General features: G+C 47.1%; 1 protein-coding gene across 1 annotated transcript in view; it reads left to right on the top strand.

Annotated features, from left to right (window-relative positions):
- Positions 1-3,911: 3,911 nt before the first annotated feature.
- The window catches only part of TBX6 (T-box transcription factor 6), an 89,218-nt gene continuing 68,438 nt past the window's right edge, over positions 3,912-24,691 (top strand). Inside the window, exon 1 of the mRNA XM_086928973.1 lies at positions 3,912-4,023. Coding sequence (XP_086785099.1) covers positions 3,912-4,023 — 112 coding nt within the window. The remainder of the gene's footprint in view (positions 4,024-24,691) is intronic.

The raw sequence follows: 24,691 nt of genomic DNA, 5'->3' as shown, positions 1-24,691 counted from the left end.
TTAAAAACGACTATGAAACGGGTCCCTATTAAGGTCTAAATTAACATCCTTAATTGTACAAGCAAAACCACTGATCGATTTCTTGTCAATGACTGTAAAAACCGTTAAAATATTCCAGATGCAATTCTTGTTTACATTTCATGTTTTACTTCCTCTCGCATCTCCTAGGACTATTTGCTTTTTTTAAAATAAATATTGTGTTTCTATATGTTTTTTTTCATGCAACATATGAATCTTGCAAAGTGCACACTTTGAACAGAGCTGCCTCCAGGTAGGTTGCGTGCCCGCTCAGGTTGTGGGTGATTTTGGCACCGCACAATGGAGAGCTCTGAAATGAAGCAGCAGGCACGGCGAGTTTCTCACAGTGGCAGTTAGAGCGTCATAAAGGTGCATAGACTACATGAACATCCACTCATTGGCCTCTGCAAAGAGCACAGAGTGATGGCCCCATAGGTGCCAATTGTATTTGTGAGAAAGTGTGAGATATGCAGATGGAAGACGTCGGAGAGATGTGAGGAGAAAAGGACATACAAGTGGCTAACAATGGGAGATTGTAGAGGAAAGTGGGGAGAAGTAGAGAACGGTCGTATGAAGCACTACGTTCAACAGCCCTTAGTAAACTTTATTTCCAGGATAAAAATGTTTCGATTCTAATTATTCACAACAAAATCGTTGCAACTCAATAATCGGATACAGCTAACAAGCGTTGGCAAAGACAATAGGTCTTGCTTGTTTTAGTTATTTATGTTGGTTGCTCAGAGACACGTCTGGATGCAGAAACAGAAAACTCACAGAGAGGGCCCCAAAGGCTGCTCAGGTGGCACTCGGTGAAGCTGGAGATTTTAGTTTAATGTTTTAAGCTATGCCCTTAACCGCATAGGCCACGCCGCTTACAACGGTTTCCTAGTTATGCTTATTTACCCTTTTGAAGGCCTACCCCACCTTTTCTATCCACCTTAATCCACTCCGTACATGCTTAGAAGCTAAACTCATCAATTTATCTGAGCAAACCCTTTACTGTAGAGCTGTCATTGAAGATGCACAGAAGAAACATACGACAGGGCTACCTGTCACTTCATTCAGGTTTTGCAGGCTTGAGGCACAGAGCTGCACAGGTAATATGGGCTTAGAGCAGAGACAACCGTGCTATCCGACGTCATTTTACACGCAGCTTCCGGGTACAGGCCTCAGACAGCAGAGTTTTCCTTCATTTTTTCACTGAGGCTGCGTTATCTCAGGCCTGTACACTGCCTCTCGGAAATACACCGACCGAGTTCAAAAGCTCAGGTCTGAGCCAGCAGAGTTGTGTCTCAAGATCATATCAAGCCCGGCTCCCCACACTGCTGTTCCTGTGGTCCCTGGGCTCCTTTTGGAGTTCTCTCTCGACTCACTGTTCCTCCCCTTGTTTGTTTGTGGAAGGATGTGGGCCTGAGAGGAAGTGGTCATACCCTTTAATGTCCTCTGAAGGTCGCTTGAAGGTGTCAGACTAAATATTATGCTACCTACTGCTTCAATGGAAGCTTGTGACCAGCACATGGGGACCAAGTGGCCCTTGAGGGCTGGACTGGGCCCGAGGGGATGAAAGGCCAGGGGGTAAGGGAGAAACACGCTTTCATCCGACTCGCTGTTGCTAATTGTGTTTATCTGATAGTCTGTTGATTATTTCATTTTCATGCATTGACAGTGCTGGACAACCCAGGTTACATGAGATGGCTATGTGTCAGATTTCACCCACCCAACATGGCGCATATTCTACGCCAGAAATCACGCGGACAAGAGGAGATGCGGGGCGTACCTCTGTGTGGCGGCTGAGAGAAATGATGACTGAGGCATATAAGTGCCTCCAGGCTATGGATATAGAGTTGAAGCGGCAGAGGAGAGACGTGGCAGAGCCACCGGTGTACCACACGGCTCAAATCACATAAAAGTATTGAAACGGGATTAAGAATGGTAAATCGGAATATGTCAGGCTACCTCCTGCGGGGAGGGGGGGGGGGGGGCTACATGGCAGAGACTAGCTGAAATATGCCAGCAGTTAGGCATGCCCGGTGGAGGCTGGTGGCCTCCTCCTCGCCATTCTCCCACCCCCTCCCATGAGAACCAGGGGCTGGCCAGGAACACTTCAAACAGATTTTAATTGGGAGCAGAGGGAAGGGAGAAGCCCAGGTGGGGATAAGGAGGGTGTGAGAAGTGTCCTCGCACCAGGGTGGCAATGAGGTGAGTAAACAGACGAGAAAGTTCATTATAGTCAGTGCCATGTAATCCTTCAAAGATGAAACACAGGCCTATGCACCAGAAGGTAGCGCCAGGAAGCTTCGGGGAACGTTCCTATATCAAGGAAACAACCCCACAGATGGGGCGAACTAGTCCTCTGCAGAAATGTTCAGAGCAGTAGCTTGTGATAAGCACCAATATCTTTCCATGTGTCTCTTTCGATCTTCTATCCCCCCACACCTCAGCCCCGGTCTTCTCAGCACATTCCGTCGTCTTCACCAATCTCTTCCTCTGCTCTCTCCTCTTTCTTCCGACTCTCTCGTTCTACCTCGTGCTCTGTCCCACCCCACCGCTCTCTCATCCACCGATTCTTTTTTCATGGGCTCCCTCCCTCTCGCCTTTGTTTCACTTTTCACACAGCCTCCCAACGGGCTTTTCTTTCTTTACTCCCTCCTCCTTTCCCCTAAGGATTTTTTGGAATGTCGTTCGTTCTTGATATGCCGCGACGATACTCAGACGAAGGGCGTCAAAGCGTTTCATCGAGTTTTGAGAAACGAAGCAATCATGCAGTTAGGCCTGTCTTTCTCTTTTGTCTCTTTACCCGTCTTCTCTCCCCTTCTCTACGTCACCCCATTTTCGCTATCCCTCCCCTCTCAAGGCCACTCATATCTGCATTCTTCCTCGTAGCCAGCCTTCTTCGCCCTCTCGTTCTCTCCTCACTTTCCTTCCTGCTGTCCTTCCCTTTCTCCCAGCCTATCCCCTGTACCCAACCATCACCAGGCACCCCTGCAGCCGTAAATCCGCCTTCAATGAGGGTTAATTCAGTAGTAATGTGTTAAAGCACCCTGGCCCCTCCCCTGTCTGCCCAGGTGTGAACACTCGGGGGTCTGCGTCAAAGGGGTCGAGGAGGGTTATAAATAAGACCCAGGTCACCAGTCCCCCGCTGTATAAACCCCTCGCCCTAAGCAAGAGCAGTCCATACAACCAGGGACCTCACCACACCGGAACATCTCGAGAGAAAGCCCCCCCCTTGTCCAAACAAGGAACCCCAAGTGGCTGTCGGTGCCCTCAGCAGACAGGAGCCCCGGGAGAAGAGGCTGTGCCCTCGGGAATCGGAAGCAGGAGTCCGTACCCTCGGGTCCACCGAGGGATCCCGGAAAGAGCAGCCAGTGCCCTAATCTGGCCCAGGCTCTCTGGGTGTACCAGCGGCCAGTGAATTTAGCCGCCCTCCATTGGCCCTCAGCCATCCTCAAACCAGCAGCCCCTGGAGTAGCGGCCTGTGCCTTCAGACCCTCGCAGAGGACCCTTGGGATCAGCTCTCTGCCCTTGGAGCCCGGACACGCAATCTTCACTGGCCCCCTGAGTTCAATAAACTGGATTTTATCAGAAGCAATAGTGTGTGTCCTCTGACCCACTGACGTCATGGCTCCCTGACGCAGCAGTCTGGGCCATCGGTCATTATTAAATAGAATCTTCTGGAACGGCGGCTACCTCCCTCACCCCAGGTGAAGCGCGGGCATTTTTGGGCGAAAAGGGTGCTGGGCCTTTCTGAACACTCTGTAGTGGCAGGGGGGACCCTACCTGAAAGGAAGCGAAGAAAAGGCTGCTGTGCCCCCCCACCCCCACCAATTGGGCGCTAAGCAGCAGCAGTTTGCGGCCCCTTGAAACCTGGACCCTTTCACGAGATCAGAGCTGTCATGTACCACCCGGATGTCTTCTCGCACTATGGACCCTCATATGGCATCAGGACCCCTCACACCATGGCAGCGGCCTATGCCCCTGGGCACCACGAGGCCTTTCGGTATCCAGGTAAGTGATGGGGATTCTGGGACGGAAAGGGGGAACAAAAACAGAGGGGCATCGCAGCACAGTGCCACTGCTCTAGCCCACGAGGGCACCTCCCCAAGAACAACATGCACCGACCCTTTTCCAATTGTATCCCTAACGAATACATCTAGTGTGCTGGAGAAGCCCTCCCCACCCATACCAAGGGGCCCTGTCCAGAGTAGGGAGCGCCGCGTTGAAATCAGAGCAGCGATGTGGCAAGGGGACATCGACATGCATAGTGGCACACGCTGCAACTACCCGGGGGGTGGGGGGGGGGGGGGGGGTTATTCTTAGCAATCGAGCTTCAGTAATCAAGGGGCCCCAGAGGGGCATGACCCGAGGGCACAGGAGACATGCTACCGTGGCACAGGGCACTAACACACTGCCGCTAGTGCTAAGCTTGGGGTCGGATGCTCGGTAGAGTCCCGTGCAGTGGCCCAGCCAGGGTGCACTTGGTAATTGTGCATGCAATTCCATTTTGGACAATTTTGCTTCATGTGGGTGGCAGGAGGAACACATTGTTTCCCTAGTGGATAATTCAGAAAGATGTTAGCACTAGGAAACAATTAAGAACTTGGATGGGTAAATGTATTCGATACGAATGGTTTATGAATCATTTTACATGTAGACCTGACAAGAACGTCACGGAGCATCATAAAAAAGCATTAAAGAGATTTCGCTCCGTCCTTATTACTATGTAAAAGTAAATAGATGAAAGTGTGTTCGCCCTAAATTGAGCTATATTATTCACATCAGTAAAGTGGAGACAATGCCTGTGTGTGTGTGTGTTTTTTTAAGATAACCAGTCTGAAGTTAGTTTGCACTCTGGTTTACCCTGAATTAAAACTTTAGTCTGCAGCAAATTGGTGCAGCCCTTAATTATCACACGAGCAGCAACTCTATGCCCCCCCCCCCCCCACACACACTTTTAAATTAAGACTGCTCCAGCAAATGGTTTGGTTAGAGGGTGAGTGTGAGACCTCAAGGGTGTTAGGACACTGCAGCGTTTGGGAGGGACAGTCTGGGGCCACCACCCACTGGGAGCACAACGTGTACTAGAACAGCAGGGGGCTGCTAGCAGTGTTCATGACAAAGCAGACTAAGGCTTTTTACACAACTAGCGCTGTTTAACAAGCAATCCGTTAAAAAACATATATATTTTAAGCATTATAAATAACATTTTACAATAACACAATGTATAGTATTTCGATGTTACCGACCAAGGAGGAAAAGAAAGCTGCGAATGCGATGGGCGTATAGCTACTGTGTTTGCCAACCCACCGGCGCGTGATGAGCGAAACAATGTATACTTAATCTATGCACCTTGACTCAATGTCAGTGTTTTACAAACGCCAACATATTGCTTTTTTCGCCATATTAGAGCGACATTTATGCACCCGGAACCCGGGTACTGGATACTTTGGGAAGGTTGTGTGCTAAACGCGCTGTTAGTAAGGTAACATTGGTTTTAAGGACAGGAATGGGACAGTGACCGCGAAGTACAGTTGCAAAGCATGGGTCAGGGTTGGATTGCACGGGCAGAGCCGAGTCCGAATACGGATTGTTATTAGGCACTGGACCGTCAAGTTGGAGGGGGTCTGGGGCGCCCTGGCAGAGCTTCTCCAGAATCAGGGTGAACTCGAGGAGCTGAGGTGGGATTAGGGGTGCATTGGTAGAGCTGAGTCTGTCTCGAGTCTGAGCTGGCAGGAGGGGATTTGTATCAAGGCTGGACTGCAGTGGGCGAGCCACGCGTGGGTGAGGACTGAAGTGAACTGCAGAGTTGAGTGGCACTGATGGAGCCGACTGGACCATGGTTGAGGTGCAATGAGAGAGCCGAGTCTGAATCATGGCTCAGGTGTGTGATGGGATTTGGGTTGTTCCAACATGTACGAGACGAGAGGGGTGTTGGCAGTTTTCCCTCCTGACAGGGGTATGGTGGTTGTTGCTGCAGTCACGTCCAGGGGCACAGTTAATAAAATATTCCGAGGCCCCGCTGGTCTCCACAATGCCGCGTCACAGTGACGTTCTTTTGTGGACCCGGGACTGCTGCGTCATCAGGCCTGTCAGCGCCTCATCATATTGACCCCGAGGCAACAGGGTGCGATGAAAAAGCCGAAACTGAATTAGCTCAGAGCTTGGTCAGGGCAGGGCCAGGTGAGGGGCCGAGGTGGCTCAGATCAGGACCGAGGTACGGACAGAGTTGAGTCCCTCGGGTATGAGGTGCAATGGCAGAGCTGAGACGGAATCATGCTCGAGGCACACTAGTACTGTGCTCCTCACGCACCGCTGACTCCTCAAGCACTAAAAAGCGATAAAGCGAGCTCACGTTCAGGCCTCATACCCCACCCCCTCCGTGACCCGCCACCAAAATATAGCGCTCCTTCTGTGCTTATGCACTTTCAAAGCTGACAATATGCCCAAACGTTACATTTCTGATTATCCACATTAACGTGGTTACGCCGGTTTTTATTCTATCTAAGCAGCCATTGTAGGGAGGCTCGGGATATTATCTGGGGGCCAGGGATTAAACCCGTATTTATATACGGCAGGGCAGTGTGCAACCTGCAGGCCATTTGTTGGAATCTCACTGAGATAGCAGAGGGGGCGAATGCGTTTACTGCTGACATTTACACGTAACCCGCAGTTCTCCCTACCTATTATAGTTTAATGAAATAGCTAAGGGAGTAAAAAAACGCGCTCTAGAGGTGCCGAGATTGCAACCTGTGGCACTCAGCTTTTATTTTCCTTGAAGCATTAATGTTCTGAGATTTTTTTTTCACTGTGATTAGCAGGTGTCTCACCTTCAGGGGGTTACCCAGTAGCAACCTGATGCCCGCACTGCTACTTTAGCTACATTATTCCGATCTTAGACGGACATGTTGGAAAAATCATATCTAAAACTACCAATAGGCACTTTGACAAGGGAGTAGCCAAAAAATGTACATAGCCCCTACTTAAGAGTGCTGATGCCACCAAGCAAGCGGAGCAAATGAGCAAACCCTCCCTAGAACAGCATCCTGTCTCTTCCATCCATGCATCTATCTATTAATTCTTTCACCCTTCCAGGCACCTACTGAGATCCACAATTTCATCTTTATATTCTGTCATCCATTCATTCATCATTCAGTCTGTCTCCATTCCATCCATCCATCTACACAATCTGCCATCCAACCATCCATCCATCATCCACTAAACCATCCATCCACATTGCCCTCCAGCCATCCACTCAGCCATCCATCCACTCTGCAATCCACCCATCCCAACACTCTGCCAGCCATCCATCCTTCCACCTATTCACCCACTCTGCAATCCATCCTGCCACTGACATTCATCCATCAACTCAGCAATCCATCCACTCATCCACTCTGCCATCCATCAATCCTCTCTGTCATCCATCCTTCATTCATCCATCTATCTATCTACTCTGCCGTTCATAGATTCATCCTCTATGCCATCCATCCAGTCATGTACTCTATCATCCACTCTGCCATTTATCGATCAATCCACCCTCACTGTTATCCATCCATTCACCTACTATGCCATCCTTCTATCTATTTTGCCATCTATCCATTCACTCTGCCATCCATCCTTCATTCATCCATCCATCAACTCTTCCATACATCCATTCCAACACCCATCCAATCTGCCATTGTTCCATCCACTCTGCTGTCCAACCATCCATTCATCCACTCTGCCATGCATCAATCTACTCTGCCATCCATGCATCTACTCTGTCATCCACTTGTCCATCCATCCTTCACCATCCACCCTGCCATCATCATCTATCAACTCTTCCATCCACTGATCCATTCACTCTGCCATTCATCCACCATTCCATCCAATCTGCTACCCATCCATTCATTCACCTAGACACCCATCCTTTCACTCATCCATCCATCCACCTATCTGTCCATGCATCAATCAATCCATTTACTCTGCCATCCTTTCACTTGTCCATTCACTATTCACCCATCCCTTTACTTTGACATCTTTTCAACTGTCCATCCAGCTATCATTCACTCAGCCTTTCACCCATTTTTTTTATCCACATACTCTCATCCATACTTTCTTCTCGTCCCCCTTCCTTCTGATATTCCTTCTTTTCTACCCAGTTCTATTCACCCAGACTTTGTTTATCCTTGCTCCTGCTGTTCTTCTATTGACTCTGTATTCCAGCATTAATTATATTACAGATACAAGAAACTCATAAAAAACCGCCCCCACTGTAGCTGCTAAAACGGGGGTTCACTACATCCCTGCGCTGTGATGTCACGCTAATGGTAGATTAAGCACTGCACAGGTGCTAATTACCAGCTGTTTTGATGCATAAAAAGTGTGGGAACTGTGGTCCTGAGTGCAGTGGGGGCGTTGTCAGTAAGTGTGGTAGGTGTCAGGAGATGTGGCTAAAATTACCAAAATGTTCTTTAACTGTTTTGTTGACCTTTCATCTAGGTATCTGTGTTGCAAGGGCATTGTGAACCATGTGTCTGTATAAAAGGCGAGAAGGGTGGAAGGTTAAAAGGATGAATTACTGGATGGCTTGAAGGATGCGCGGTTGGGTGAAAGGATGGGTGAGGGGATGAAAGGGCGGATGGGTAAAAGGATGTATGAGTAGGTGAACGGGCAGGTGAAGAGTGAAAGTATGGGTGAAATGAAAGGTGGATGGGTGAAAGGATGGATGAAAATGTGGATGGTGAAATAATGTGTCAGTGGGTGAAAAGGTGGTTTGGTGAAAGGATTTGTGGATGAGTGAAAGGATGTATGGTTGGGTGGAAGTATTAAAGTTTTTAAAGGATGTGTCGATGGAAGAAAGAATGTGTGGGTGGGTGAAAGGATGGGTGAAAAGGTAGATGGGTGAAAGGATGCATGAGTGCATGAAAGGATGGGTGGAAGGATGCATACATGGGTGAAAGAATGCATAGGTGGGTAAATGGTTGAAAGGACGGATGAGTGGGTCAAAGGGTAGATGGGTCAAACGTTGGATGGATTGATGGAAGGAAGGAATGGCCCGATGGATGGATGGAATGATGAAAGAATGATGGATGAATGAATGGATAACAGAATGTAAAGGTGAAATGGTGGATATCAGGTGATGGATGAATGGATAGATCCATGGATGGAAAAGGCAAGAGAGCTCTTCTTTGGAGGGTCCCGCTTGCTAGCTTGGTGAAAAACTTTATTGTTTCAGTTAATAAAAAACATAAGAATTTAGAAAATACCTATATACTCCACATCCTAATTTTTTTCAGGAGAATGTTTCATATGGCAATTATTAAAAGGAGATTTTATAAGAAAATGTACAGTGTTGCTGATTTTCAAAATATAAAATACAATACATTGAATCCGTTTAAAACCAATCTGAGAACCCTACCTAACATATTAAAACCAAACTGCATGGTCCAATTCCTATTTGCCCAAAAAACTAGCTTCCATTACTACATATACCAATCCCAATATAGAACTTGCTAATGCAATTCCTACTGCAACTTCTTATTTGTTCATAACAGAGGGACTTAGCATTTTGGTACTTGCAATCACTTTACAATCAATGGCACTGTGGGTTGTTTGTTCATTTTCATTGTTATCTGTTTGTACCATATCAAAATGTTATCACCTTACAGTTTTGATAGGGATTCGTTGAGTCCACACCTTTGATTATTGCTACAAGACCAAATTCATCTATCATTAAATGCCTATTTCAAAAGCCACGCCAGAGTTGATTTTAAACAAGGACATTTGCAAATAAGATGAATGAAGTCTTTTTTTCTCTGCGCCATATAGTATGCATAACATGGAACCATTGTATCTCCATTTGGGCTGATCCACTAAACTTGGGAAGAGCCCAAACTTGGTGGCCATGAGTTTCTGTTTTAGGTAGTATGGGTATATGGTGTTAAGATATTCAGTCGGTCGTAATTTTGGATAGGACTGCAGGACCATCCAGGTGGGAGACCTCTTTGCAAATTTGTTTTTGTCTTTTAATAGTGAATGTAGTTTTGCCATTTTATTTGCCACCCTACGGAAAACAGAAAAGGAGGGGGACTGTGCCCAGAGATCTTTCGACTTTGTTTCTTCCAAGGCCATTTTCAAAAACTTTCCATAGCTAAATACTGAACTTCTTCCTGGGCCCGCCACAAGGCATCATGTAAGTCATTCAAGATTTTGTACCCGCTTATGACGTTCGTGTAGGTTCTCCCAATCCCTTGTTGAGTTAGGCCAAATTCCAGTCTCACCTGGGCTGGAGATGCATTCTGGGGTAAGTTAAAAACCTTTTTGTATGCTTTCACTTGTAGCTTGTCCAACAGTTTTGCATCTGTACCGTGTAGAACAATGCTTGCATACTCCACTGCCGGCATCACTTTGGCAACTATTATGGCTAACAGTGGCTTTAAGGATGGACCCTTTAACTTTTTTGAAAGGTCTCCGAATGCGTAGATTAGGCCATTACCTTTTGTTTACAGATAGTATTTATGTTTTTGGAAATTTAAACGATCATCTATGTACAGTCCTAGATATTTGTAGTTATTAACTACCCCTAAAGGTATTTCTCCCAGCCTAACTGGGAATTTGCGTCCTGACCACTTTGCAATAGTCATAGTTTTTAGGTCTCGCCTGAGCCAATGCGCTTGTGCATTGCTCTGGCGAGATTATAGTAAGCGGAAAAGAAAAGTCTACCAAAACGGCTGCGCATCGCATACAGTTCAAGTGATCTATGAGCGTGCACAGCCACATAACACACCACCATTTGCCTGTGCCTCAGCATCAGACTTCAAAGGCTGCCGCTCCCCCGCCCCCGCGTGCACATCGCGCACCACCATTTGTCTGTGCCTCGGCATCAGACTTCAAAGGCTGCTGCTCTCCCGCCCCCCCCTCCCTGCCACAGCAATGCCGAGAGCTTGTTTCTGGACGAAAGTGAAAGCCTAACGTGCTTCTTTACAGCCTTGCTCCTCAAATGTTGTTGCTGTGTTGCCATCTCTCTAGGGACACTTAGCTTGAAAACACTTGACTTGCTAGCTGCAATGCTACATCCGCTATGCTTTGCCTCTAGACACGTTGATCCCTCGCAGACTGTGCTGACTCTGCCCCTCCTGATTCTGAAACTGACCAACCCAGTCACCACGCAGTCTCTTCTCTCTTTCTTATGATGTCTGCCCTGCCACCATTTACTTCGGATCCTCGCCCTCACACCTCCTCACCCTCACACACCCTCACACCCTCACCCTCACACACCCTCACCCAACCTCACCCACCCTCACCCACCCTCACCCACCCTCACTCACCCTCACACCCTCACCCTCACACACCCTCACCCCACCCTCACACACCCTCACCCCCATCAGCCTCACCCCCTTCACCTCACCCTCCCTCACCCTCACACCGCCTCACCTTCACACACCCTCACTCACCCTCACAGCCTCACACACCCTCACTCACCCTCACATCCCTCACCCTCACCCCCTCACACCCCCACACACCCTCACCCTCACACACCACATCACTCAGGAACACCATCACATCACTCAGGCACACCACCACATCACTCAGGGGCACCACCACATCACTCAGGGACACCACCACATCACTCAGGAATACCACCACATCACTCAGGAACACCACCACATCACTCAGGCACACCACCCACCACTCATGGGCACCACCACATCACTCAGGGACACCACCACATCACTCAGGGACACCACCACATCACTCAGGAACACCATATATCACTCAGAGACACCACCTCCATCACTCGGGGACACCACCACATCACTCGGGGACACCACCACATCAGACAGGAACACCACCACATTGCTCAGGGACACCACCACATCACTCGGGGACACCACCACATCACTTGGGGACACCACCACATCACTCTGGGACACCACCACATCACTCTGGGACACCACCACATCACTCAGGAACACCACCACATCACTCAGGAACGCCACCACATCACTCAGGAACGCCACCACATCACTCAGGGGCACCACCACATCACTCAGGAGCACCACTACATCACTCAGGGACCCCACCACATCACTCAGGGATACCACCACATCACTCAGGGGCACCTCTCAGGGACACCACCACATCACTCGGGGACACCACCACATCACTCGGGGGCACCACCACATCACTCGGGGACACCACCACATCACTCGGGGACACCACCACATCACTTGGGGACACCACCACATCACTCGGGGACACCACCACATCACTCGGGGACACCACCAAATCACTCAGGGGCACCACCGCATCACTCAGGGACACCACCACATCACTCGGGAACACCACCACATCACTCGGGAACACCACCACATCACTCGGGGACACCACCACATCACTTGGGGACACCACCACATCACTCGGGGTCACCACCACATGACTGGGGGACACCACCACATCACTCACGGATACCACCACATCACTCACGGACACCACCACATCACTCTAATACACCACCACATCACTCTAATACACCACCACATCACTCAGCCCAACCACATCATCACTCAGCACCACAACAGCACTGTCCTTGCTTGCAACCAACAAGCATTGCCATAGCCAATAGGACTCACATTAGGAAAGTGTAAGCTATTGGCTTTGTGAATAACAATGCTATTGATTTATATATTTTCAAAGCCAACACATATTTAAAAAAATTGTCATTTACAATACCAATAGCTCACACTTTCCTAATGCGAGACCTATTGCATTGCAAATGCTTGTGTTTGTTTGATGTTAGTTTCCAAAGCGTTGGCATTTGCAAATGCTGCTGGCTCTTTTAATGATCTTTGTAAGCCAACTCTTGTTAGGCTAAGTAATACTATGTCATCGGCATAGCAGAGATGTGTTATCGGTAGTGAGCCCAACCTTGGTGGCTGAGAATTTGTCTCATTTAATCTTGTTGAGAGGTCCACCATAAAGAGATTAAAGAAATGAGGTGCTAGTACACATCCTTGCTTCAGCCCTGTCACAGTGTGGATTACCCTTGATATTCTCGTGCCATCTGCAATTTTTATTCGTATCCAGGTTCTAATATACTATTGAATTATGGCACGCAATATGGATTCTGGGAGGCCCAGCTTCTTTAATTTACACCACCGTAGGCCTTGCTCTATGCTGTCAAACGCTGCTTTAAAATCAACAAAACAAAGCTGTAATTTTTAATTCAAAGGTTTTTACTTTTCTGCAATCATGGTCAATGCAAGTATGTTTGTTTTTGTTCCAAACCCCTTACGAAATCCTGTTTGGTTCATAGGAATCAACTTGTTTTTGGTAGATGATTCCACTAGGTCTCCAAGATTAACGATGCATAATATTTAACTTCCACATCCATTAGGGCTATAAGCCTGTAATTTGCAGGGTCCGATCTATCTCCACCCTTGAATATAGGATTGATTATTGAACTCAGGGGCAGACTATTCGATAAATTTACCACCATAAAGAGCCCTGACAACGGGATCGCCCAGTAGTTATGGTCACTTGAGAAAATGGCCTGAGGTATCCTATTTGGTCCCAGGCCCCCGTCCCTTCGCCCCGACTTTATTATTGGTGCAATCGGAGTTTTGGTTTTAAAGTGGGGAGTATTTTAATTTTCTGGCTACTCCCTTCCTGTGTTGTGCTCCTGGGTGCACCAGGGTGGGCCCAGTGAGAGTGGTGGTGTTAACAGAGACATGGCTAAAAGGAACAAAACATTCTTAAACTATTTTTTTGACCTTTCGCTGATAGGTCACTATGAATCAAATAACATGCACACCTTAAAAAAATGCAAGTTAAACCAGTGGGAAATGTACTCGTTCACGTTATGATACCACAATTAGTTAATGCAGTCATTTACAGATATCTGTGTTTATGTAACCAGAGTGTCACAGATTTGAATCCTGGTTGACAAATGGGAAATTGTTAATTGTGTAATTATTGTGCTTTGAGGTCCCAGCCTGTGACACAAAACACTGTGAATATGTATATAATCATTTAAAAATTGTATTACACACAGTATAAGATAGGCCACTGCAAATTGTGATAAAATATTTAGTGCTTAAGATAAAAACAAGTGCTTTCAAAATGTATGTTTTAGTCACAAGCGATCAGACTGTACCAAGTGCACACATTTTTAGGTCGAGCATTCGAGACCTCTTGTATATACTACAGTATATACTTATATGTGTATGTACTTTGTGGGCTCTGGAGATCAGCCCTAGGACTTATCTGCTTACCCTTAGGGACTTTTTTTTCTGTTCAACTGCCTCTATTTAACTGTTTCGATAGAAAATGACTAGTAGAGGTCAGTAAAATACCAGAATTGCTTTCTGCTTGTTTAACTGCCTCTATTTAACTTTCTTGATAGAAAACGACCAGCAGAGGTCTGTAAAATACCAGATTCATTTTAGCATTCTCTAGATTCCAGTCCACAGCAATTGTCTTCCACAAGAACCCGTAGACAATAATATTTTTTTCAAATCTTGTATTTTCAGTGATAAAACCATCGAAGGCCCTGATTTTATTTTAAAAATAGAGCTTTGGACTATACCATTTCCAGCTGAAAGGCAATATTTCTCTCCATGTGTTCCCATACCTGGCATGTCATGCAGTTTGGTGCTTACGTTCCCTCCATGTTAAAGAACAGTAGATGTTTCATCACCCTGGCTAATGTGCTGCATAGCAAAATACATATGAGGTCCCACAGGCGAGCCCGATTGCATTGCAAATGCTTGTTTTATAAGTGTCCATTAAAAGGCTTCACTCCAGAACCCTGGAGGTAATACCCTTACATTACCTTTTAAAACAAATAAATCTATGTCACCAGGAATCCTTACACAACTCCATCAATTAAAGCATACAGTGGCTTCCAAGCAGCCTTCAGATTTTCTGACTAACCAATTGCTCACATATTTTCTCACATATGTATTTCTTCAGGTAGCAGCAAACCTGAAGAGAAGGCTCCCTCACTCCCTCAGCTTCACTCCTCCTTTCAATTTCCATCGGACACAGCTCAAGGTCCCCATCACCGCCCAGGGACTGCTGTTTTTAGCAAAAAGTATAGATATGTTTTTCTAATATAAAAAAGTATGGGGATGTGGTACTACATAGATCCCACCCACTTCAACCCCTATAATTAATGATAATTACTTACAAGTTTGCTGCAAGCCAAAGCATTTATAGAATGATTCACATTTGACATAGTATAACAAGAGGGGATAAAAAAAGTGTAACATACAATGCATATCTCAAAGAGTAACAAATAATACAACATTGTCCATCCGAAATATAGACGCTGAATTGGTTGAGGCGACTGTGTTGGATCGTCCTGTTGGTTTAGCAAACTGTTTTCTATTTTCTGATTTGTGACTTACTAGCTGTTTCGCATGACTTACTAGCTGTTTCGCATGTCAGAAGCTACAGACCACGACTGCATCTTACAGAACATAGTTATAGCCAGGGCTCGAGTCGGGGTACCACGCGGGTGAACGGCATCCCCCCACTTATTTTACCGGGGGGATACCGTCCCCCCTGCCAAACAGCTGGACTTCACTCTTTGGCCTCTCTGGGATCTCTGGGACGAGATCGGAGCTCACAGCACGTTGCGGACGTTGTGGCTTGCTTGCTCGCTGTGAACGTAGACTGCGCTGAATGCTGACCGCGCTGGTTGTGGTCCGCTTTGACCCAGTTTTATCATTGCCCGTTCTGCCCGTTCATCAGCTGAGGATGGTGCTCTAGACGAGCGGCAAGGGTTTTGTCCCGGTGGCCTTGCGCAGTCCTTTGCTCCGATACGCAATATTTGCTGCACAGGGTGAATCAGATGAGATGAGTCCACAAAATAGACACTCCCTCACATATTATATTATTTTAGTTTTAAAACTGGGGCATGCCGTGGAAGAGCCTCCATTTCGGAACACATCAGACCTGTTTAGTGGTGCAATGGTGAGAAAGTACATCGGTGTAGCATATGTATTTTGGGCAGATGTCGAATTTTGATACGTAATGCTGCAAGGATAACGACCTGTGTGCGCTACTTCGAGTGTCCCGGTGGCCTCGGGTAGTCCTTTACTGCGATAAGCAATGTTTGCTGCACAGGGCGAATCTGCTAGGGAACTGCTGGGTCCCCCTTGGGGGGCCGTAGCTAGGGAAGGTGGGGGGGGGGGGGGGCTAGCGGGGCCCGGGCCAGCCTATATCTTTCTGTGGCCCCGTAAACAGTGCAGGCTTTGTACTTGGTGCAAGCCACCTTCCGTGACGTCACTTCCTGCCGTGACATCACTTCGGGTGACAGCGTCCCCCCACTTCTTTTTAGGTTTCGCTGGGGGGCGGAGCCGTTAGGCTCCTCCTCCAGCGAAATCTGTAGTTTCTAGTATGGGTGACTTGAACACGCCTCTCTGCTTCATTGGCTAGCTCCATAAATGGAGGCTAGCCATTGGAACAGAGAGGCGTCCGTCAATGCCGGACCAGACACGGGGGCGTTCCCGAGATTCTTTGGCTTTTGCCGACGTCACGCGACGCCGGGAACGCCCCCGTGTCTGGTCCGGCCGGCCGTGCTTGCTGCTGTCCTGCCTTGTGTCCCTCTTCCCGCCGTCCCCACGTTTCCCTCCTCCCTCCCGACGTCCGTGTCCTTTCCCGCCCCCCTCGTCCTCTCCCGCCCCCCTCGTCCTCTCCCGCCCGCCCCCCTCGTCCTCTCCCGCCCCCCCGTGTCCTCACAAATATTGGTATCCCGTCCCGCCCGGGGGTTTCTTCAGCCGGCCGGCCAATCCCAGCGCGGCCGGCCGGAAGTGCCCGCCCCCCCCCGCCGCCCAGCGCGAGAAGAGGAGCCACGGCGAGCGCTGGAAGTCTGCGCTGCTCCCGGCCGGGTGACAGCAGACTGGGAGCCCAGAGAGGAACTCCCGCAGCACCCGGGTGAAGCGAGGCGGGACTGGCCTGCAGCGCTGCCACCCCGGCCGCCTCACTTGGAAGGAGGAAGAAGCGGGCGAGGGTGGGGGGCTAACCGGACAGGAGCGGAGGGCCGGCCAGCCGAGGAAGTCCAGGTGAGTGGTTCCTTTCCTGTCCCCCCTCCGCTACTGACGCTATAATTTAAAACTTTCAGTGCCAGAATGCATAGTGGGTTTGATAAGAGTCTGATTTTTTTTTAACTCTGTTTTTATTGTAGGTTTAAAAGACATGAGCATATCCATCAATGAGATATAAACATACAAGATGGCAATACAGGGTAGTTCAGTACAACATCTTACTAGCACGTCCAACAGCGCTAGTTCGCATCAGTCCTACAGCTAATTGCTCCTTACATAACAGGATCAATCCCAACGCATGTTAACATATTTCAGCATAATACAAAAAACAATAACACCCATCCCTCTCCCCCCAGCACGCCCTGAAGCAACCCAACCCGGAAATAGCTAACCCACTCTGACTATACCAAAGGCATATTCCTGCACACTCTTACCCTGTTACTCATCTCTTTATCCATCGGGTATTGTGTGTAGCAGCACTCACTCTACACCATCCCTCCAATGCAGTCATCATCCAGTCCTTGGGAACACTCGCCATCCGTGGAGTCCCCTTCTCCAGGCAGGTGGTGAAGCATGTCCGCCCAATCCCTGGGCTCTTCTTTTACCGTATCATCTGTGCAAACCTGCTTGAGACGATCTCTTCCGCTAGCACTCTCTCCTGCATGTCTCTCGGCCATCTCTCCACTGTGGTGGGATTGCCATACACCGTTTGGGCAGTAAAAGAACCAATTTTGTGAATTTATAATGCATTGCTCTCTTCTTGGGTCTGGGGATGAAGCTCACTAGGCGTTGGCTGGATACCCACCCTGTTACCCTCATCAGTTTCCCAGCCACGTCTTCCCAGTACGTCCGTAAGATCCTACACGTCTAGGTCATGTGTACAAATGTAGCACTTGGTTTCTCCACATGTAGGACACTCCGATGACCGCTCGGGTATATCCTGTGCAGCGCAGCCTAGCGGGGTCATATATGTCTGGTGCATGAAGTTGAAATGTGTAAGCTTACACCTGGTGTTACCAGCGGCCTCCTGTACTTATGCGCAAGCCAGCGCCCTTTCCGTATTAGTGAGTGGGGATTGTAGGTCAGTTTTCCACACCTGTAAGGCCTTGATCAGTGGTGTCGGTTGATCTGCTGTCAGCACCTGAAACCAACCTGGAAATCAATTGTCTCCCCTGTCCACCCTCCAACAGTATCTCCAAGGTCTGGGACACCGGTGGTACATTCGGAAAGTCTGTCTAGATCTACCTGGTGGTGCCCTCTAGCTTTGCAAATTGTGGATGCTGCTCAGCTGCAAGCCAAAGCTCTCCCTGGCCTCCGCGAATGTAATGAATGTGTCTGCTGGGTAGAGATCCCCCAACAGAAGGCAACCCCCGTAGTCTAGTCTGTGTCATGACGTCTGAAATCTTTCTGTATGACTGTAGCTAGCCCAGTGGGAGGGATCTACTGAATGGTGGACGCCTAAAGACTCAGTATATTACCCTGTCCCACACCGCTGCAACCTGTGTCACTACCACGTGAATAACAGCCAGTCGCCTACGACCTCACATTAGGCATTTAGGAAGCCAATCCGCTTTACTGAGATAAGAGCATGAATTGGCTTAAGGTATCATGGTATCTGACATCAAATGCTTTTACTTTATATAGTATTCTCTGGAAGGCATGGGCAAAGAAAAAGGAGATTAATGCCTAAAGTAGCTTACCCGAGGCCTATTTCTTCCCCACCTGTTCTGCTGTTGCGTCTCGGCTGCAGTGAGAGAAGAGGTGAGTGCTTGTTTCTCACTGCTCACCGGCTGCACACTTTATTCATTGCACCCAGTTAGTGCAGCCCAATAATCCCAAGGAAGTAGCGGTATTCTGAACTTAAAATCAAAAGATGCTTCCAAAGGAAAAACATTTAAAAAATCCAATTTGCAGAACAAATATAGCCAAATGTATAGTGATCGCCCAGAGCAATAATGATTTTCCCCCCCAAAAACTCAATGTAATTTAGTGTTAAATAAACAAAAATTTGAAATCAGATTTTTTTCCATTTTTTTTTTAACCTCTTCGCCGAGGCGCAAATTCGGCCGCGGTGCGGGCGGGCAGGGCTAGGGGGTGGGCGTGGCGCTCCCTTACTTCTGACGGCTCCACGCCGTCATGAGGCACGGGCGGCCTGTGCTCATGATGGCATGGAGCCGTCATGACCCCGCCCACTCACTAATTCGCCCGCACAGGCGGGGAATTAGTGCCGCGGAGCGTGGGCGGAGCGGCAGTTGATGACTGCTCCATGCCGTCATGAGCACACGCCGCCCGTGGCTCATGTCGGCGTGGAACTGTCATGAGCATGGAATGGGCTAAAGAGAGCCCAATGGGGACATAAAGACAGTACTCCGACAACACAACACTAATACACAAAAACAAGACGGAAATATAGTGTGGTGGAAATGCATTCAGCTGTCAATTCAGAGGTATCCTACTCATACTGCTTATGTTGTCCACTGGAAAAGGCACATGGAAAGAAGTGAAAGCAAGAATAAGCGCAGACTTTTCAGTCTCCAATCAGGCGTACCCAAGACCATCCTCAGTTTAAAAGACTGCTGTAAATAGTATGTCTTCACTGAAAGGTGCACATGTTCCCAGGCAAGAGTTTGAGACACATCATTATAAAGACCTCAAAAGCATTTTGAAGCACCACATTTTAGGGGGTCCAATTCAAAGTAATCGCCGTTTCCAAAGGTTCACTAGTTTCGAAGTCTCAGGACTTGGTTGTCATATGTCTTGTTATGTTAATAACACTTCTATAGCTCACAATTACCATCGCTCTCCTAGTTCTTATCTAAGGGTTAGGATACTATATTGCATCAACTATTATGAAAATATCAATGTGGCCTTAAGTGCTACAGAGAAGACGCAGCCACTATGTAGGCAGAAAAGTCACAGCACACTCTGAATTGCGTAACTCTTACGTACCTCGGCATTCAGAGCTTCATCTGTGCCAATGGCTGGTATAGGCAGGCAGGGCGAGAGAGAGGTATGCCCACTGCCCATAGACCCCTACCTGCTTGTAATATATTATTGCATGTGAAGAGTGATTTTTTTTTTTAACTGCAGGAGCTTTCGAGTGTTACAATCCATCTTTAATAACAAAATAGTTGATAGGCTGTTATAGAGACAGGAAGGAGCTTACAATCTGTCTAGAATTACTGTAAAAGTGAGGTTTTTCACCCTGACTTCCAAATTACAACATAAACACTGAACCCTCATGTTGTCAAGTCGCTGTTATTGACGGCTACTTTTCCGCAATACTATGAGGATTATTCCCCATGACTCCTCACCTCAGAAGTGGTCACATGCATCCCCTGTGCTGGGGAAGAAGGGTCATGGAAAGGCCTCCCATCCCTCTGTCTCGACCCTTGTCCTGTACATTCAAAATGATGTTTATCTGTTGTCCTGTCACCAACCCCTGCTGCCCATTGGTAACCCCGCCCTCCCTTTTAAAAGAAAAAATTAAAATGCCGGTCAACCATCTTCACTGTCAGCACTTGCCATGAACCTTCTTACCTCGTCCATTCCAGATAGTTTAAAAGGTGAAGCAGCAGCTCCTTCACAGAGCCAGGACTCAGGCCCCAAGGTCAGGGTTCACATCTCTATAAGATGAAGCATCAAGTGACTCCCAAGGCCAGGGTCTGATTCCAACCAAGACCAAGGGGGGCTCTTGTGTGGTGTGTGTGGGGGGCTCTTGTGTGTGTGTGTGTGTGGGGGGCTCTTGTGTGGGTGTGTGTGTGCAAATGCAATACGTCTTGCATTTGCGACAGAGTAAGCTATTGGCATTGTAAATGAGAATGCCATTTATTTATCTGTTTTCAAAACCAACACATAAATAAAAAGTTTGTCATTTACAATGCCAATAGCTCAAACTTTTCCGAAGGCGAAACCGTTGCATTGTAAATGCTTGTTTTAGGACTTGTGCCCTGGTTATAGCACAGCACGATCAGCTGGAAAGGACGGGCTTTTGGGAAACAGCGGACATTTTGGCTTTATCATCAACAACTGCACAGCGCAAACCACTGCTCTTGTTACAAAAGAGCGTTTGTAGTGACCCAATAAGTCACCCAATGCTTCTAAACTCGTGGCTTGTTAAGCAGGAAATTAGAGCTATGAGACCACAATGATGACTGACTGGTCTATAACCAAGACACAACAAAATACAAGACAAACCTGAGGGCTGAGGGGATGTCTTAAACATTATTTTTCCAAGTTATTTGGTGTAAATCCGTTCAGCAGTGTTTGAGGAATGTGCGTTTAAAGAGTGCCCGGGGCCCTCATGGAGAAGTTAAAAGTTAGGCATATCTGGACGGGTAGTTCTGCGTGAGTCCCACGGTACCGTAAATAGGGTGCTTTGATTGACCAAGGGGGGCTTTTTCCCCATCGGCACTTTCAGTACCACCTTCCCGCGGTACTATGCATCTGAAAGCCACAACTGGATAGGCCATGCCAGGACTTGGGTATTAGGTCCACCCATCCAGAAAAAAAAATTGTATGAGGCGACAGGGTAGGGATACTGTTGTATTCTCTGCACTTGTGTTTCTATGTATCCCTTTAAGTCCTGCATTCCATGTCCCCTGATGTCATCTTCTCCTATGTTCTGTCTTGTCAGTTAGCTCCTGCTTTCTGATGGGAACACCAGCTTTTCTCTATGGTGCTTAATAAACAAGTGTTAAGCCTCACATCTGTCTACTAACTTCATTTACAACACATGGCGACGATGAACAGAAGGAGCTAAACAACCATAGAGGGAGAAGAACTCCACTGGTGAAAAGAACCACGCGAATTTTTGAAGAAACAGAGAAAACAATTCTGAGGAACCACGCAAGTCTAGAAACAAACCAAAAATATACTCCTACACATCTCTTGAAACAGACAAGAAAGACAAATTGCTATTCCAGAAAAAACGTTTGGATCTGAAGCCTGCAGCAATTTACGTTTTGTATTTTGAAGTGAAACCTGCAAGTTTCAAGAGCAACTGGTGAGTTGGAGAGATTATTAACAAATCCTTGCCGTGTGCCTGGTTGTGACTTTGGTAAACTTTGGTAAACGTTAATCTAAAAGGCTACACTCAGCCAAAGGAACGTCACGTTTAGAAAACTGCACTTTTAAAAGAAAGAGAAATTCTTGTTCACTCTTAAGATTTAATGGGGATGTAAACACGACTTCTCGAGCGAAAACGGAGTGACTGATGTGCTTAATATTTTGACTCTCGTTGTTTAATCTTGTCTAAACCCCAACACAAGCATTCGTGTTGCATCTTTTAAACGGGCACACGAGCACACTCATCCAGCAGAGATACGAGCTGCATCTTTCAAACAGACACACGAGCACACTCCTCGAGAAGCACAGGTGACTCACCGTTCGATTTGTCAACCATTGTCTTTCAACTTCAACTCAGCCGTGTCAACAAGGGAGCAGGAAGTGATGTGCCAGCAGTGACGCGACTCGAGCGAGCAACGTGCAGCAGTGACGCGATCACGCAGCGTCCATCTTGGATTACCGCGTATCATAGCAACGGACATCGCAAAGAGAGATTGCTCCGTGAAACAATATACCGAGTAGTCAGAAAACCGCAAACAATTTACCGAGTAGTTAAAAAACCCCATTGAATCAAAACGAACGTCAGAAAAAGGAACTGAAAGGTGAGAGCTCCGTTTAAACCAAGACGGACGTCAGCGAGAGGAAACGAAGGGTGAGTGCCTCACTAACACGAGAAATTGAAGGGTGAAAAACCTCACTTTCAGATTATTTTCTGTATGAGACTTTTGGGCAGTACACAGCGAAAGCTATAACTTGAAAGGTCAGAGCTTCATGGGAGAGTGAGAGCCTCTATTACCAATTTGTTGCTAGACACTGCACAGTGAAGGCTATCACTGACTTTATTCTTTACAATAGACAGGTAAAGAGAGAGTAATGAAGCACACATACAACATATGTTAAGAGGTGACATTTCTATTCCAGTTTGACTATCTTTTCATTTTTTTTTTAAAAAAAAGATTCTGTTTTAAAACAAAATGGAGAATTTAAATATTATTGCACCTCCATTGTTCTTACAAGCCACAGGAGATCCACCCATTGAGTGGGATGAATGGATAGACATTTTCGAGAACTACATCGAAGCACTTGATGGGAAAGATTTTAGTGCAATTAGGAAGAAAGCCCTCTTGTTAAGTGCTTTGGGCAAGGAGGGTCAACATTCTTTTAAATACCTTCCTGTGGCAGTCAACCAAGATGGTAGGGCGATAACTAACGTATACACAGAAGCTAAAGCTCGGATGAAAAAACAATACGCAAAAGAAGTAAATATTGTTATGGCGCGACACAAATTTTACACTCAGCCTCAAAGGAATGAAGAGTCTGTGGATCAGTTTGTGGCTAGGCTACGTGAGTTGTCGATAAAATGTAGTTTTGGAGAAATAAGAGATGAAATGATAAGAGACCAGCTGATAGTACAGTGTCGAAACAAAAAGATGCAAGAAAAACTGTGGGCAGCAAAGAACCCAACCCTACAGATGGCCATTGACATAGCAAAAGTAGTTGAGGAATCGAATGCGTGCATGAAAGAGATGGAAAAGAAAGATAACGCAAAAGGCAATGCTCAAGGCAATGATGTTTCGTGTGTTGATCATGATGAAGTTGCTGTTGTGAATAAGAGGAGTGTGGATCTGGGAGGAAATAGTCAGAAAAAATTTAACAATACATTTTCAAGTAATGACAGGAATAGATTCCAAGGAAGAATGTGCAGTAGGTGTGGGAGTACTTTTCACAATTCGGACTTTAGGAGATGTTTTGCAATTGACAAGATGTGTAGGAAATGTGGGCGGAAAGGACATTTTGCGAAGATGTGTAGAAGTACAAACGTTGATAAAGTTGCTGTTGTTGAAGACAAGGATGAAGTAAGAGACTTCATTAATGTTGAAGGTGTGAACAAGATATTGTGTTTAGGTGGAGACGGTGTGAACGAGGGTGAGCCTGGGAGGAGATTCAGACCAAAAGCCCTGTTCCTTATTGATAAAATCGAGGTTCAGCTGATGGTTGACCCTGGATCGCTATGGACCATTATTCCCAAAGATATGTTCCTAACAAATTGGAAGGATGTGCAATTGTCTCCTAGCGATATTAATGCCTGTGGTTTTCAGGGTGAAAGTATAGATGTGATTGGGTTTATGGTGTGTGTAATAACATTTAAGGATCGTTCAGCTGAAGGGAAGGTGTATGTAGCCAAGTCTGGTCCTGCAATTTTAGGATGGGGACAGCAGTATGACCTTGGGATAATAATAAACCCCAGAGCAGCACAACAGGTGATGGTGGTAGACAGTATAACCACGGATTCGATAGTGGAAGGGATGAATGGTTTGTTTGATGAGCATATAGGAGAGTTAAGGGGCTATGTGCATAAGATTGTGTTGAGGGACGATGCCATACCCATGCAACACAAAGTCAGAAAGGTTCCATTCATCGCACGTGAGGAAGTGAAGAAGATGTTAGAGGAAATGCTTGATCAGGGTGTGATAGAGCAGATCGAAACGTCACCTTGGATTTCCCCCGTAGTTATTACAACCAAATCTGATGGGAAATTTCGTTTTTGTGTGGACCTTCGCACCCTGAACCAGAACATT

Source organism: Lissotriton vulgaris, chromosome 7 (genome assembly GCF_964263255.1).
Source record: "Lissotriton vulgaris chromosome 7, aLisVul1.2, whole genome shotgun sequence".
Taxonomy (NCBI): domain Eukaryota; kingdom Metazoa; phylum Chordata; class Amphibia; order Caudata; family Salamandridae; genus Lissotriton; species Lissotriton vulgaris.
Note: the sequence above shows the minus strand (reverse complement) of the source record. Positions and strands in the feature narration are given on the sequence as shown.